This window comes from Xyrauchen texanus, chromosome 30 (genome assembly GCF_025860055.1).
Source record: "Xyrauchen texanus isolate HMW12.3.18 chromosome 30, RBS_HiC_50CHRs, whole genome shotgun sequence".
Taxonomy (NCBI): Eukaryota; Metazoa; Chordata; class Actinopteri; order Cypriniformes; family Catostomidae; genus Xyrauchen; species Xyrauchen texanus.
The window spans coordinates 7,120,360-7,136,307 of record NC_068305.1 but is presented as its reverse complement, the minus strand read 5'-3'; the positions used below and the strand labels follow the sequence as shown (position 1 = coordinate 7,136,307).

The 15,948-nt window shown below is 47.2% G+C and overlaps 1 protein-coding gene across 9 annotated transcripts in view; it reads right to left on the bottom strand.

Moving 5' to 3' along the window:
* LOC127624015 (cholesterol 24-hydroxylase-like) overlaps positions 1 to 1,025 on the bottom strand; it is a 126,563-nt gene extending 125,538 nt beyond the window's left edge. For 5 of the 9 annotated variants that reach the window (XM_052098616.1, XM_052098617.1, XM_052098609.1 and 2 more), the window contains exons 1-2: positions 463 to 1,015; positions 270 to 347 (exon numbers count right to left, since the gene is read on the bottom strand). In XM_052098616.1, coding sequence (XP_051954576.1) covers positions 270 to 347; positions 463 to 611 — 227 coding nt within the window. In that variant the 5' untranslated portion in view covers positions 612 to 1,015. Of the gene's footprint in view, positions 1 to 269; positions 348 to 462 lie in introns of all 9 variants that reach the window. The other 4 variants (XM_052098610.1, XM_052098612.1, XM_052098607.1 and 1 more) reach the window with 4 other exon arrangements.
* Positions 1,026 to 15,948: the final 14,923 nt, after the last annotated feature.

Sequence of the window (15,948 nt, the reverse complement as noted above, 5' to 3'; positions counted from 1 at the left end):
GAGTATGTGCATGATATAGGCCTACATCCTGATTTGTACATTTCTTGATATGCCGCGCTTGTAACGTTCACTGTTATTACGTATTATCTTAAACAATAAATCAGGTAATCTGGCTTTCATAACTCAGTGCCTAGCCTCTTTAAGACGTCACTGATTATTACGTAATATGCACATGCAGTTTTAATAGGTGCAAGTTCATCTCTAAAACACAATATAATAATAAATACACATTTAAATAGTTTGACCAAAAAATTGTGCTTAACTCTTACCATTGCAGAAGTAAGTCGTGAATGATGCGGTCCGATTTTGTTGCTTTAATAAAAGTTGGTGTATGTCCCAGCAGAAAACTATCAAGAATTCAATTGTCATGTCAATTCATATGAACTTTGATCATAAAACAAATAAGCTTATCTTTTATATAATCGTATCATTCACATTACAATAGATTCATTAACTTCTTACTTGTCTCTTGGAGGTCCAGGTATATGATCATATTTCTGATGAATATGTTTAACATACAGACAGTATGCAATAAATGCGATAAAAACAACAAAAAGCAGGCACAACATCAGATATGCAGCCCATCCTGTGATCTCCTGAAGAACTGACATGATCGTGCTGTGTCAAGAGTGCTCAGGTGTTGTTCACTTCTATAAGGACACCTGTCAAATATTGAAGTCTGGCACTTTTCAACTGCACGTTACGGTTCGACTTTGCTCGCTAAACGTTTCTGCACTTCCTTTTCCACTGCAGTTGTTTGCCAACCAAAAATGGGTGGGATTATAGACTGGTCGTCAAAGTTTCACCGCCTCTACTGCACTGGCATCATCATAAACGCGACACAAACATTACTGACCATAAACAATAACATGACCACTAGCTGTTAGCTACTAGCTTATTATGCTGCATAAAGCAGTTGTTGCATGGTGATTTTACACAAGTGCAACAGGTAAACTGGCCTGGTTGTTTTAGAAGCAAGCTTTCCAGTAGCTGGTCAATTAAATATAGTGAAGCTTTCAAGCAGAATATAGAGTCAACGTAACAAAATGTACCATCCTTTATTGTGGACTCCAATACCGCCGTGGCGGAGTACAGGGTGTTGTGTCGAAGTCTGTTCCACCGTTGGATTCTGTTTTCTCCTAGCCCCGCCCCCGTCCAAACGGCGAAGGAAGCTCGCGTTCTCAAAAAGCTCGCCCCCGAGATGCTGTGCTCATACCACTGAGGTACTACTAAGGCTCAAAACTAGAGTTCCCTTACGACTTCAGTCCACTAGACATTGCGTTACTAACGCATATGGGGAGTGCCTTCATACACGACCTATTTGAAACCTCTCTACAATAACGGCAATATTCTAATATTGGCTATGGTGTTTGAGCCAGCCTGTTTTGGCGCGAAACTGACCGCTCGTTTCGGCGCGAACTGACCGCTATAAAACAGGTGCACAGACACCATTTCCTCAGAATTTCTTCCTTCAAGACAGCGATTACCTCTTGTCTCGAAGCCCTCTACCTTCGCCATTGATTCACAATAGTCAGTGGACGGAATCTTCACGGCAGCGAGAAGACTCTCCGCTCCCCTGCAGTGCTCCGGCGAACATCACTCTGCCAGCCGCTTGACGCTTCGCTGGTGAACGGACCTCAGCATCCTGATTCTCCGCAGCGTGTCGGCAGGTGTAGAGTATCCTTTTAAAGCAAAATTGTACTTGTGTGTATAAATGTAAGTTATATACATATAAATCTATATTTATATATCTAGAAGAGCCACTTACATGTTCACATCTTTTTCAAGATGTTGTTCCGTAAGTGTTCCTTGTGCGAGAGACACATCCCGCCATCAGACAAGCAAGAGAGCTGCGTTTTCTGTCTGGGCCACGCCCACGCAGAGTTAGCTCTCATGGAGACAGACTGTCCTCACTGTGAGGACATGAGTCTCAAGTCGCTTCGCTCACGAATCGCCCTCGTTCTGAGGGACGATTCAGCCTCTCGCGCCCTCCCACCAGCCTCTTCTGTGATTCCCGAGGGTTCACAGGAACCCCCGCACGGCGGGGCCGCGAGGCAGAGCAGGACGAACTTGAGGTGGATTTTGTGCCGGCACATGCCCCACGAGCCCCTCAATCTCCACGAAGTGCATATATCCCCATACGCTATGTGCGAGACGAGCTCCGGCCCTATGATGAGCGTGCGGCCTCGTCTCGTTTGGTGGATCTGATGCTGGGGATGATGACGATGTCATGTCTCTCGCCACATCAGGCAAATGGTCAGTGGATAATGCTGCCACCCCCTCCCCCGGCGAGGAACGTGCATGCACCACTGACAGGGAGATGCTCCGCGTCCTTACAAGGGCATTCGAAGAACTTCACCCTGACTGGTCTCCCCCAGAGGAACCGTCTCGCCTCGATGAATGATTCCAGCAGTACGGGCACCCATTATACGGCAGCATCCCTCACATTTCTTCCCCGAAGTTCATAATGAAAACTATTCAAGCCCTTGCGCGCGACCTTATATGACGCCATCCTCTTTAATGTGGATAATTTCTTTGGGAAAGAAAACGGTTATGCCCAATTACCCCCTGTGGAGGAGGTGGTAGCAGCACACCTCTGCACAGCGAGTAACATATACGTCCTTCCAAACCGTGTCGACAAACGTCCACACTGGTGGGAAAAGCTTATTCAGCAGCAGAACAAGCTGGATCAGCACTCAACACAATGGTGGTGCTCCAGGGCAGAAATGAGTGATAAAGAAAAAGCCACTCTTTTAGATTCTCTTGTGTCCCCAGCCGGCCTTTTTGGCGGCTCTATGAATAAGTTTGCTGAGCGTTATGTCGCGATTCAGCAGCAGTCACAGGCTATGAGACACTTTGGAGTATATCACAGCCGGTTCGCCCTCGCTCTGTTTCGAGTCAGCGGGCGACTAAAAGCCTCACAGGCACCTGCATATCATTACGCGCAGCAAAGCGCTCCTGACGGGCAATAGCATTTGAAGCGGAATGCAGAGCCCGCGATTCCCTCCGGGTCTGCTCCAAAAAAGGCTCGATTGGAGAGACACAAAACACTGTTCCCCATCTCCCCACTTTTTTTGGTCGGGAAAGGGATATTGTTATTCAAAATGTTGTTTCTGTGTTTTGCACTCAAATAAATGCAATAATAAAAATGCAATAAGTGCAAAAAAGAATACAGCATTCGTTGCAAATGCACAAGATGCTCACACATTCTCAATAAAGAGCCCCCTTTTCCTCTTCAAAGCACACACATTATGCTCAACCGCTTCCCTAGAGTGAGCGTCAAATCATATCATACAAACCAAACTGCCCTCTGTCCCATTATGCGGATGCGTGGTGATCCCTAACGGGTATTTCAGAATGGGTGCAAAAACGATCGAACAAGGTTATACGATCCTTTTTTGCACACCGGCCACCCCGTTTCAACGGCGTTCTGTCTTCCACAGTTTCGTCCGATGACAAACCAGTGTTACGAGCCAAAATACACCTCTCATCGTGAAAAACGCGTTCGAGATTGTGCCAAATTGTCAAGCACAAAATGGTTTTACAGCCTTTATTTTCTTGTTCCAAAGAAAGACGGCGGGCTTCGGCCAATCCTGCATCTGAGACATTTAAATCACGCATTTGTAAGCGCCTATTCAAAATGATTATTCAGAAAAGGATCTTATCGCATGTACGCCCACATGATAGGTTTGCGTTGATAGATCTGAAGGATCACCCTCAAACTGTATTGAGGATTTGGGAAATATCTGGCAAAGCAGAAATCAATCTATTTGCCTCAATGGAGAATATTCACTATCCCCTCTGGTACTCGAAGTCCCAAGTTGTCAGGCGAAAAGGGGTGACCACGGATGCTTCCAACACAGGTTGGGGGGCGGTGTGCAATGGACACCCAACTTTTGGCAGCTGGACAGGTGTGAGGAGGGCGTGGCACATCAACCGCTTAGAGCTATTGGCTGTAATTCTAGCCTTAAAGGCTTTCAGTCTGAAATAGTGAGCTGTCATGTCCTGGTTTGCTCAGTCAACATGACAGTTGTGGTATATATAAACAGCCAAGGTGGAATTCATTCACCGCCACTGTCGAGAATGACGCGTCACCCCCTCCTATGGAGCGAGCATCATCTCTCCCTGAGTGACATATGTCCCAGGCTGCCTGAATTACTGTGCATGTCTGTTACGCTAAGGGGTGATACCGGGTGAATGGAGACTTCATCCTCAAACTATACTGAGGATTTGGGAAATATTCAGCAAAGCAGAAATCAATCTATTTGCCTAAGTGGAGAATGCCCACTATCCCCTCTGTTCTTCGAAGTCCCAAGCCCCGCTGGGAAGGGATACAATGGCACACAAATGGCCGGTGAAAAACAAATGCGTTTCCTCCAGTATACCTGATCCACTCTGCCATATGCAAAGTCTGAGAGGACAAGGAAACGTTCTATTAGCTGCACCGAAATGGCCAACCAGCCATGGTTTCTGGAAATGATGGAGATGCTGTACAGCTCACCATAGGAAATACCACTGAGGAGGGATCTCCTCTCTCAGGCACACAATTTGGCATCCCCAGCCCCAGCTGTGGAACCTGCATGTGTGGCTCCAGAATGGAGCGTACTAAATGCACCAGAACTGACGTGTTCAGTCATAAACACAATTTTACAAGCCAGAGCATGGTCCACTAGACGCCTCTATGCACTAAAATGGAAGGTGTTCGCTGATTGGTGTCTCTCACACAGCAAGGACCCGGTAAACTGCCCCATACATGAAATTGTAATATTTCTTCAAGAGCGATTAGACGCAGGACTCACCCGTCAAAGCTCGAAGTGTATGTGCCAACTAGATCTGCGTATCATGCACATGACACAGGCGCCTCTATAGGCAAGTGTGATTTAATCATAAAGTTCCTTAAAGGAGCAAGACGTTTAAACCCATCTCGGCAGGCTACAGTCCCGACTTGGGATTTACCTTTAGTCCTAAATGCTCACGCAGGGCCCCCCTTCGAGCCTTTGGACTCTGTTGATTTGCGTCAACTATTTTTAATTTGCTCTCTATTAAGACCACACTACTGCTGGCTCTGGACTCGTTGTCGTTGACCTACATGCATTATCAGTCAACAATTCATGTCTGGAGTTTGGCCTGGTCTTTCAAGAGCCACTGTCAAACCCAGGATAGGCTATTTACCCAAGGTCCTGACCACACCATTCAAAGCGCAGGTGGTTCATCTTCAGGCCTTCTCCCCTCCTCCATTTAATTCAGATGAGGAAAAATCATTGCATTTGTTATGCCCTGTGCGGGCGCTACATACATACGTTCAGCATACTTGCCAGTTCAGACTGTCTGATCAGATTTTTATATGCTATGGAGGACATGCAAAAGGGATGTCCTTCTCCAAGCAAAGACTTTCTTACCCTGGCTTATGAATCGCAGGTTCAGTCTTGTCCAATTGGTGTTAAGCACACTCAAATAGAGGCATGGGCTCCTCATGGGCATGGACGAATGGTGTGTCCTTACAAGACATATGTTTTGCAGCAGGATGGTCCTCACAAAACACGTTTGCAAGGTTTTACAACCTAGAAGTAACATCTCTTTCTTCAAAAGTCCTTGCTATTCATTGGCCATATATATATATATATATATATATATATATATATATATATATATATATATATATATACTTATGCCCCCTTTTTAAGGATGGGCTCCACATCATTTACACAACCGCCATGTTTCCTCTCTAGGAAGTTATGTCGTGTAGTGCGGCGTGATGGGATTCTGTTCCCCATATGCATTAGTAACGCAATGTCAAGTGGACTGAAGTCGTAAGGGAACGTCTCGGTTACCAACGTAACCTCGGTTCCCTGAGACGAAGGGAACGAGACATTGCAAATGCTAGCCGCACCACAAGACTCAGAGTTCTTGAGGCACGAGCAATGCGCTCCTTGTTCTCAGTCACAAATTCTGAGGAAATGGTGTCTGTGCACCTGTTTTATAGCGGTCAGTTCACGCCGAAACGAGCGGTCAGTTTCGCTCCAAAACAGGCTGGCTCAAACACCATAGCCAATATTAGAATATTGGCATTATTGTAGAGAGGTTTCAACTAGGTTGTGTATGAAGGCACTCCCCATATGTGTTAGTAACGCAATGTCTCGTTCCCTTCGTCTCAGGGAACCGAGGTTACGTATGTAATCGAGACGTTTTTAACGAGTTTTATTGGCAGAATGTTGTATTCTAGAAAATGAAAGTCAAATTTCATGACTGTCTAGTTATATTTTAAAAATGGTGAAACAGAACCTATGTTTGTTGCATTTTTTATGTCTTTAGTAACAACCACCGACTTTTATTTCAATAAATAATATAAATAAATAATATTATATTTGTGAGATTTTTCATTTGGAATATTGGAATACATGTGTGCTCACTCACATAACTGTGATTCTCTTACGAGAGGTTCTCTCGTATTGCGTAAGCTAGCTTACGCTACGGGAAAGATTCATCTTTTCTGAGATATTGAAGCCAAAAAATTATCCTTAATTTTTGTATCCATTGTCAACGCAGTGCGGCAGCTGCAGACCTTGAGCGGGCTAGCTAGCGAGCTCATAGGTTGCTCTGCGGCAACTGCTGCAGCCTATAGACGAGCTTGGGCGAACTCGCATCCAATGAGAGGCGTCCGCGCGCTCACTGCAACAAAGCCCGCCAAAATGGGCGTGACTAGAGTGCATATAAGCGTAGTTCGTAGGCTGGAACCCTGATTTTCATCTGACTTCAGCTGAAGCTCTTCGCATCTCTGAACTGGAAGCCGCGTCGCCGTTCGAGGGGCATCAAGCAAGCGTGGACAGCGCTCGAAGAAGCCTGCCGTCTTCGCCACCTTCAGCCGTCCTGCGAGCTACGCCATCCGGCGACGTATCCTTTTAAAGCAAGCTAGTTCTTATGAACTTCACAAAAGAGTACGAGCGTCTTTTTAAAGATGCCTCGCTCCACTTGCGCCTCATGCGCGCCCCTCTCAGCACCGGAGACCGCCACGTCATCTGCGCTCTCTGCCTGGGACTGGGGCATGCAGAGCTCGCCCGCTGAAGGCGGATGCGATCTCTGCGAGGAGCTTCGATGTCGACCCTGCGGGCTCGACTCGAGCGCTCAGGACCGAAGCCGCCGCGCCGCCTTCCATTCAGCTGCGCAGTAAAAAGCGCCGCTCTCAAAGGCTGCCGGAACCAGTGGTAGAAGCGATTGCCTCGCCGGAGCCCCTCCCTCGAGCATCGCCTTCACCCTCCCCGCCCACCCGGGACACGCAGTTGCCACCGAGCGGCTGCTCTGCTGCCATCTCGGACGAAGAAGCGGAGGATAAGGGCTGTTCCATCATGGCTTCGGACAGCGAGGAGTGGTCAGGCTCACACGCCTCCTCCTTGGCCCAGGAATCCAGCAGGACCCGCGCCGGAGTCGAAGGGGAACTAACGCGCCTCCTCACACAGGCCGTCGACCGCCTCGGCTCGAGTGGTCACCGCCCTCTGAGCAGGCTCCCAACAGACTCCACGCCGCACCTTTGCCCGCCCTCCGCGAGATGGTGGTCTAAGCTGGTGCTCCCGTCTAAGGCCTGCAGAACTACTTCCGCCTGTGTTGGCCGCGCCTATACCGCCGCCGGCCAAGCCGCATCTGCTCTGCATTCCATGGCCGTCTTACAGACAGAGGCTGTTTCAGATCTGACTAGCCGACTTGGGAGAAGCTGAACACACTACGCGCGCTCTCTCTGTCCGGTCTCTTCGGTTCCGCGGTGAGTGGCATTGTTGACCGCTTCGAAGCCCAAGCCATGAATCTCTTTCTGCCTCGTCGCGCTAGCTCCTCTGCAGGCCGCCCACGTGACCAGCCTCCTGCACGAGCCTCTTCACAGCGCCCAGCTCAACAAGCCAGACTTCTCAGCGTCGACAGGGCGGCCGCCCTCGATCACGCTCAGACAGCCGCCGCAGACCGCCGCCCCCCTGCGGGCCTCGGCCTAAGATTGTACTGAAACCTGAGCAACCGAAGTCCTCCTAGCATTGTTGAGAAAACGACGGCTCAGTATCGCCACGGCCGGACCACCGTCAAAGCTTCGCCCCCTGTCAGTCCCCTTCTCTCAGGCTACTGCAGTGGTGGATTCAGCAGCCAAAAAGCCGGTGATACTACCCGTTTGCCTGCACTCAAACGCCGTTTTCACGGCGACCCAAATAAATCTTGTAAAGAGTAAACATGCCTTATGTGTAGAAAATGTGCCCACAATCCAGTGCTCACCCCTACACACAAGCATTACACATCCCGTGTCCCTATCAGAGCACACTCACATAAGCGGTTACGACCCGCTCGAGTGTTAGAGTTAATAAACGCGCCCACGAGCCCGTGCGCGCGCCCTCCTCTGCCCGCTCTGTCACACGGCCAGCTGTATGTAAGTCCCGTACGCCCCTGTCAGTCCCCTTCTCTCAGGCTACTGCAGTGGTGGATTCAGCAGCCAACAAGCCGGTGATATTACCCGTTGCCTGCACTCAAACGCCGTTTCCACAGCGACCCAAAATAAAGCCTTATGTGTAGAAAATGTGCCCACAATCCAGTGTTCACCCCTACACACAAGCATTACACGTCCCGTGTCCCTATCAGAGCACACTCACATAAAGCGGTTACGACCCGCTCGAGTGTTAGGGTTAATAAACGCACCCACGAATCCGTGCTCGCGCCCATTCTCTGGCCGCTCTGTCACACGACCAGCCTTATGTGTAGAAAATGTGCTCACAATCTAGTGTTCACCTCTACACACAAGCATTACACGTTCCGTGTCCCCATCAGAGCACACTCAAAAGCGGTTACGAACCACTCGAGTGTTAGAGTCAATAAATGCGCTCACGAATACGTGCGCGCGCCCATTCTCTGCCCGCTCTGTTACACGGCCAGCAAACACTTCTCTGTATGTAAGTCCCGTGCACGTGGCTATGCTTGCGCATCACTTAACAGACGTGACTCTTTCCCTATTCACCTCAATCGGGAAGTCACTCACAGAACAGCCTGTCCATGCTGTCTGCGAGCAGTCCAGCATAAGCACAGTAAGCGCGCTCACACATTCTGTTCAGCGCGCTGTGTGCGGCAATCAGAGCGATTTGGCCATTCACCCTCTAACATTACGCTTCAAAGCGTGGGAAGATATTCCAGGGATATCCGAATGGGTGTTAAGCACAATAAAACAGGGCTATTTGCTACAGTTCGATCGCCGTCCTCCTTGCTTCAGAGCTGGCTCGAAACTACTTTGAACACGGAAGCAGCGTGCATGCTTCGTTCAGAAATAGCAAACCTTCTGTGCAAAAGGGCCATAGAGAGAGTGCCGCCTCCCTGAGCGAGTCGGGGTTTTACAGCCGTTATTTTCTTGTCCCCAAGAAAGACGGCGGCCTCAGACCAATATTAGATCTCAGGGTTTTGAACAAAGCGCTTGCAAAAGACCGTTCAAAATGCTTACAACCAGCAAACTCCTCACGCATGATGCGCCAGGGGACTGGTTTATTTCTCTCGATCTGAAAAATGCATACTTTCAGATTCAGATAAATCCCCGTCACAGGCCATTCTTGAGATTCGCCTCGACGGCCAGGTTTATCAATACACCGTCCTTCCATTCGGCCTGTCCTTAGCACCTCGTACTTTCACAAAGTGCATGGACGCTGCACTCGCACCCCTGCGGAGTCAGGGTTTGCGAATTCTGAACTATTTGGACGATTGGCTGATTTTGGCACAATCACATACGGAGCTTCTGTCTCACAGGACAGTTCTCCTCAGTCATCTGAACAGTTTGGGCCTTGCAGTCAATTGGACCAAGAGCTCACTACAGCCCAGTCAGGCAATTTCCTTCCTTGGAATAGAACTAGACTCAGTGGCAATGACGGCTCGCTTATCTACACAGCGCGCGCCGTGTGCAGCGACTAGCCGCGTCATTTCAGATGAACAGCCTCACACCTCTGAAGAAATTTCAGAGAGTGCTAGGCTACATGGCCTCAGCCGCAGCAGTACTTCAGCTGGGTTTACTGCACATGCGCCCGCTTCAGCATTGGCTAAACACCTGCGCGTCTCGCCAGGCTTGGGCCACAGGCCGCCAGCCCATCAAGGTGACTCAGACCTGTATTTCAGCTCTGCAGCCCTGGACAGTGGCCGAATGGTATCAGCGGGGAGTGACAATGGGAGCTGTATCTCGCCGAAAAGTCATCTCGACAGACGCGTCCAACACGGGTTGGGGCGCGGTCTGCGAGGGCTCTCCTGTTTTCGGCCTATGGTCAGTTCAGGAAAAGCTCCTTCACATAAATTGTCTGGAAATGATAGCGGTCGAGTACGCGCTCGTGCGCTTTCTCCTGGTCATTCAGGGTCACCACGTCCTGGTCCGTTCGGACAACAGATCTGTGGTATCCTACCTAAACCGTCAGGGCGGTGTCAGATCCAGGAACCTCTTCCATCTGACGAAACGCATACTGAGTTGGTCCCAGTGCCACCTGCGCTCGCTGAGGGCGACGCACGTGCCAGGCCACCTGAACGACGGCCCGGACAGACTGTCCAGAGACAATATTCCCCCAAGGGAATGGTCCCTGCACGCTCAAACAGTCCAGACGTTATGGCACCTATTCGGCAGAGCAGAGATAGACCTCTTTGCGTCCAAAGAGAACTCTCACTGCCCAATATTTTTCTCGAAAGCGAGGACGCGCTGGCCCAGGACTGGCCCAGACGCCCGCTTTACGCCTTCCCTCCCGTCTCGCTATTGCCACAGGTAATGCAGAGGATCAGGGAAACGCGTCACTCGGTGCTCCTCATAGCCCCACGTTGGGAGAATCAGACATGGTTCCCGGAGCTTACGCAGCTGTCACTGACAGCGCCGTGGCCCATCCCAGTGAGAGCAGATTTCCTCTCTCAAGCTCGCGGCACAATCTGGCATCCCCACCCAGAGCGCTGGGCGCTGCATGCGTGGGTGATCAACGACTACCCGTCGCTCTGCCAGAAGGAGTAATAAACACCATCATGCATGCTAGAGCCCCTTCCACGAGACGACTCTATGCGTCAAAATGGTCTGTGTTCTCAAAATGGTGCACCGACCGAGACCTGGACCCGCGGACATGTGGGGTGTCGTCGCTGCTCGTATTTCTACAAGAGCTGCTGGATAAGGGCAGATCCCCATCCACACTCAAAGTGTATGTGGCGGCCGTTGCGGCGTTCGCTGAACCCCTGCACGGCCAGTCATGGGGTAAAAAGGAGCTGGTCATCCGCTTCCTCAGGGGAGCTAGAAGGATGAACCCCGCGCCTCCCATCGGTTCCTATCTGGGATCTTTCTATAGTTATCGAAACTATGAAAGCCCCCCCTTTCGAACCACTTCAATCCGTGGATTTGAAATACCTTTCACTCAAAACCGTTTTTCTGACTGCCCTGTCATCAGTCAAACGTGTGGGAGACCTTCACGCGCTGTCTGTCAGCGCTGCGTGTCTTGAGTTTGGACCAAGTGACTCCAAGGTGATTTTAAAGCCTAGACACGGCTATGTTCCCAAGGTGATCGGTACTCCTTTCAGAGCACAGGTAATTTCCCTATCGGCGCTGCCAGCACCCGATAGCGAACTCGACGCCAATCTCCTTTGCCCGGTCAGAGCACTGAGATTGTATACTGCGCGCTCCGCCTCTTTCAGACGCTCTGAGCAGCTTTTCGTTTCGTTCGGAGGGCGCACCAAAGGTCTCGCCGCCCGAAACAGACACTATCTAGATGGATAGTGGACGCTATTGCTGCTGCATACGCGTCAAAAGACCTGCCATGCCCGTTGGGCATTAGGGCTCACTCCACTAGAGGCATGGCATCCTCGTGGGCATGGTCCAGCGGGATTTCCATTCACGACATATGTGTGGCAGCGGGATGGACTTCCCCCTCCACCTTTGTCAGATTTTACAATATGGAAGTGCCCGCTCTGCAGGCAAAACTACTAGCGGTTTAATACGCTACAGCTCCCCTGGTGAGCTGCACTGATGGGACACATTCCACACGACACCGCCGCTCTGTCGTTCCCTTCCCACAATGTGCTTATGTATTACACAATCAATGACCCGCATTCTTTGATTATTTCCCCACTCATAAGGGCTCCCCCGGGTCCCCCCTTAATTCCCCGGGGCTCATACAGTGGATGCTTGGCGCGCACGGCATTGACAATGGGTTCCCGTAGCGTAAGCTAGCTTACGCAATACGAGAGAACCTCTCGTAAGAGAACGTATCGGTTACCTAACGTAACCTCGGTTCTCTCTAGATGAGGGAACGAGTATTGCGTAAGCTAGCTTACGCTACGGGAAAGATTAATCTTTTCTGAGATATTGAAGCCAAAAAATTATCCTTAATTTTTGTATCCATTGTCAACGCAGTGCGGCAGCTGCAGACCTTGAGCGGGCTAGGTAGCGAGCTCATAGGTTGCTCTGCGGCAACTGCTGCAGCCTATAGACGAGCTTGGGCGAACTCGCATCCAATGAGAGGCGTCCGCGCGCTCACTGCAACAAAGCCCGCCAAAATGGGCGTGACTAGAGTGCATATAAGCGTAGTTCGTAGGCTGGAACCCTGGTTTTCATTGACTGAAGCGAAAAGTCGCTCGTGGCGCGAGCACGGCCGGCTACGCTATACTCGTTCCCTCATCTAGAGAGAACCGAGGTTACGTTAGGTAACCGATACGTTTTATAGGCTAAATTTGCGACCGTATTCACAGGGCACAATACCTGGACATATTATTATTATTTTTTTTATCTCGCTTAGCCCAGATTTTTTTTTTTTTTTTTCTTTTTTTTTAGAAACGCAATTGCATGAGTTGGCCACAAAAGAGCTCCGTTGTCCACTTTAGTTCAGCCGTTTAGAGTAAACCAAATCTGATGGTTTTCTGTCCCAACAGTACACATTCACCGCAATTTACTGAGGAAAGTTCAAAAGAAATTGTAGATAAAAATAACATGTTTTTAGGTTTATCTTTACTTAAAACCACCCCCATTATAGCAGGTTGAACGCATCTTGACAGCTGGGAATGTTACTGTCAGATACTGTTCCCCCTGTGTTCAATAAGAAAGAAAGTTCATACACTTTCAAAGCTCAAAGTGCAAAAATGTTTTTACAGCCGTTATTTTCTTGTTTCAAAGAAAGATTGCTGGCTTCGGCCAATCGTGGATCTGAGACATTTAAATTTTGCACTTATAAAGAGCCTATTCAAAATGATTACTCAGAAATGGAATCTTATTGCATGCAATTGTTTTTAGATCTTATGCTATAGAACTGGCTCCTTTTGCTAGAAGTTTATACAGAATCATTAAAGAATGGAAAGCTTACGGAGGAGGTGTTGCTACAATTTACAGTGAAGTTTTTGGTGTTACTCAGAGGACAGGATATAAATGTAAGTCTTTTGAACTAATAATGCTTAAGGTGACACCGTCAAATACAAATATAAATAAAAAATCTCTGTCGTCCTTTACCCTTGCTACAGTGTATAGATCACCCGGGCCTTATTCAGATTTCCTTAGTGAATTTGCAAATTTTTTATCAGATCTTGTAGTTACTGTAGATAGAGCCTTAATTGTTGGTGACTTCAACATTCACATAGATAATGAAAATGATACATTGGGATTAGCATTTATCGATATTCTCAACTCTCTTGGAGTCAGACAAAATGTAACAGGACCAACTCATCGCCATAATCATACACTAGATTTAATTCTTTCATATGGAGTTGATGTTGATAATATAGAAATTCTGCAACAGAGCGATGACATCTCGGATCATTAGCTCGTCTCTTGCATGCTGCAATCAGCTAATGTTACTCAATCTACACCACGCTATCGTTCAGGTAGAACCATTCTTTCGACCACTAAAGATAGCTTTACTAATACTCTTCCAGATCTATCTCATATACTCAATAAACCCCAAAGCCCAGAAGAACTTGATGAAATAACAAAACATTTAAATGCAGTCTTCTCTAGCACCCTTGATGTTGTCGCCCCACTTCGATTAAAGAAAATTAAAGAAATAAGCCCTGCACCATGGTACAATGATCACACTCATGCTCTCAAGAGAGCAGCTCGGAAAATGGAGCGCATGTGGAAAAATACAAAATTAGAAGTATTTCAGGGTGCATGGAAGGATAGTGTCTGTAGCTACAAACACGCACTCAAAGCTGCCAGGTCAGCATATTTTAGTAAACTCGTAGAAAATAACCACAACAATCCTAGATGTTTATTCAGTACTGTGGCTAAATTGGTTAGGAATAAAGCCTCAACCGAACCAGATATTACATCACAGCTCAAGAATAATGACTTCATGAATTTCTTCACAGATAAAATTGAAATAATCAGAAATAAAATTGGAATTATGCAATCAACTGTCATAGCACCCCAGAAAACAATGTCGAATAATTTCCCTCATGTGCAACTTCAATCCTTCGCTATCATAGGTCATGAAGAGCTAACAAAACTTATCGAAACATCAAAAGCCACAACTTGTTTGTTAGATCCTATACCAACTAAGCTCTTAAAAGAGGTATCTCCTGTAATATCAGAACCTATTCTTAATATCATTAACTCCTCGCTATGCTTAGGACATGTCCCAAGAAACTTTAAAATGGCAATTATCAAACCGCTAATTAAGAAGCCACAACTTAATCCTGGAGAACTTGCTAATTATGGACCGATTTCAAATCTCCCGTTTATGTCAAAAATACTAGAAAAGGTAGTATCCTCCCAAATATGTTCATTTCTACAGAGAAATAGTATATATGAAGAATTTCAGTCAGGATTTAGGTCTCATCACAGTACAGAGACTGCACTTATCAGAGTTACAAATGACTTGCTCTTATCATCTGATCGCGGTTGCATTTCTCTTCTAGTGCTTTTAGATCTTAGTGCTGCATTCGACACGATAGATCACGACATTCTCTTGAATAGGCTAGAGAATTATGTTGGAATTTGTGGAGTGGCATTAGCATGGTTTAGGTCATATTTAGCAGACCACTACCACATTGTCTATGTAAATGAGGAATTGTCAAACCAAACAAAAGTAAAATATGGAGTGCCACAGGGATCAGTTTTAGGGCCTCTGCTTTTCTCCATGTATATGCTTCCCCTGGGAGATATTATCAGGAATCGTGGAATAAGTTTCCACTGCTATGCTGACGATACACAACTTTATATTTCTTCAAAACCTGATGAGATTTCACAATTCTCAAAATTAGCAGAGTGTATTAATGAAATAAAAGATTGGATGGCCAGAAATTTCGTTCTACTCAATTCTGACAAAACAGAGGTTCTAATTATTGGACCAAAAAACTCTAAAAATAAGCCACTAAAATATAATTTGTCTCTAGATGGATGTACTGTTACATCATCTTCAACAGCGAAGAACTTAGGTGTTATATTTGATACCAATCTGTCCTTTGAAAATCAAATTACAAATGTTTGTAGAACAGCATTCTTCCACCTAAGAAATATTGCTAAATTAAGGCATATGCTCTCGGTTGCTGATGCCGAAAAACTAATTAATGCATTCATGACCTCAAGACTAGATTATTGTAATGCATTACTGGGAGGATGTCCAGCAAGATCAATAAATAAACTTCAATTGGTTTAAAATGCAGCAGCCAGAGTGCTGACGAGAACCAAGAAATATGATCATATTAGCCCCATTTTATCATCGTTACATTGGCTACCTGTTAAATTCCGTATTGATTTTAAAATTCTGTTAACTACGTACAAAGCTTTGAATGGTCTAGCTCCGCAGTACTTAAGTGATCTTCCGTCACGCTATATTCCAACACGTTCATTAAGATCGCAAAATTCTGGCCTATTAATAGTTCCTAGAATATCAAAATCCACTAAAGGAGGAAGATCCTTTTCATATTTGGCTCCTAAACTATGGAATAGTCTCCCAAACACTGTTCGAGATGCAGACACACTCTCAGTTTAAGTCTAGACTAAAG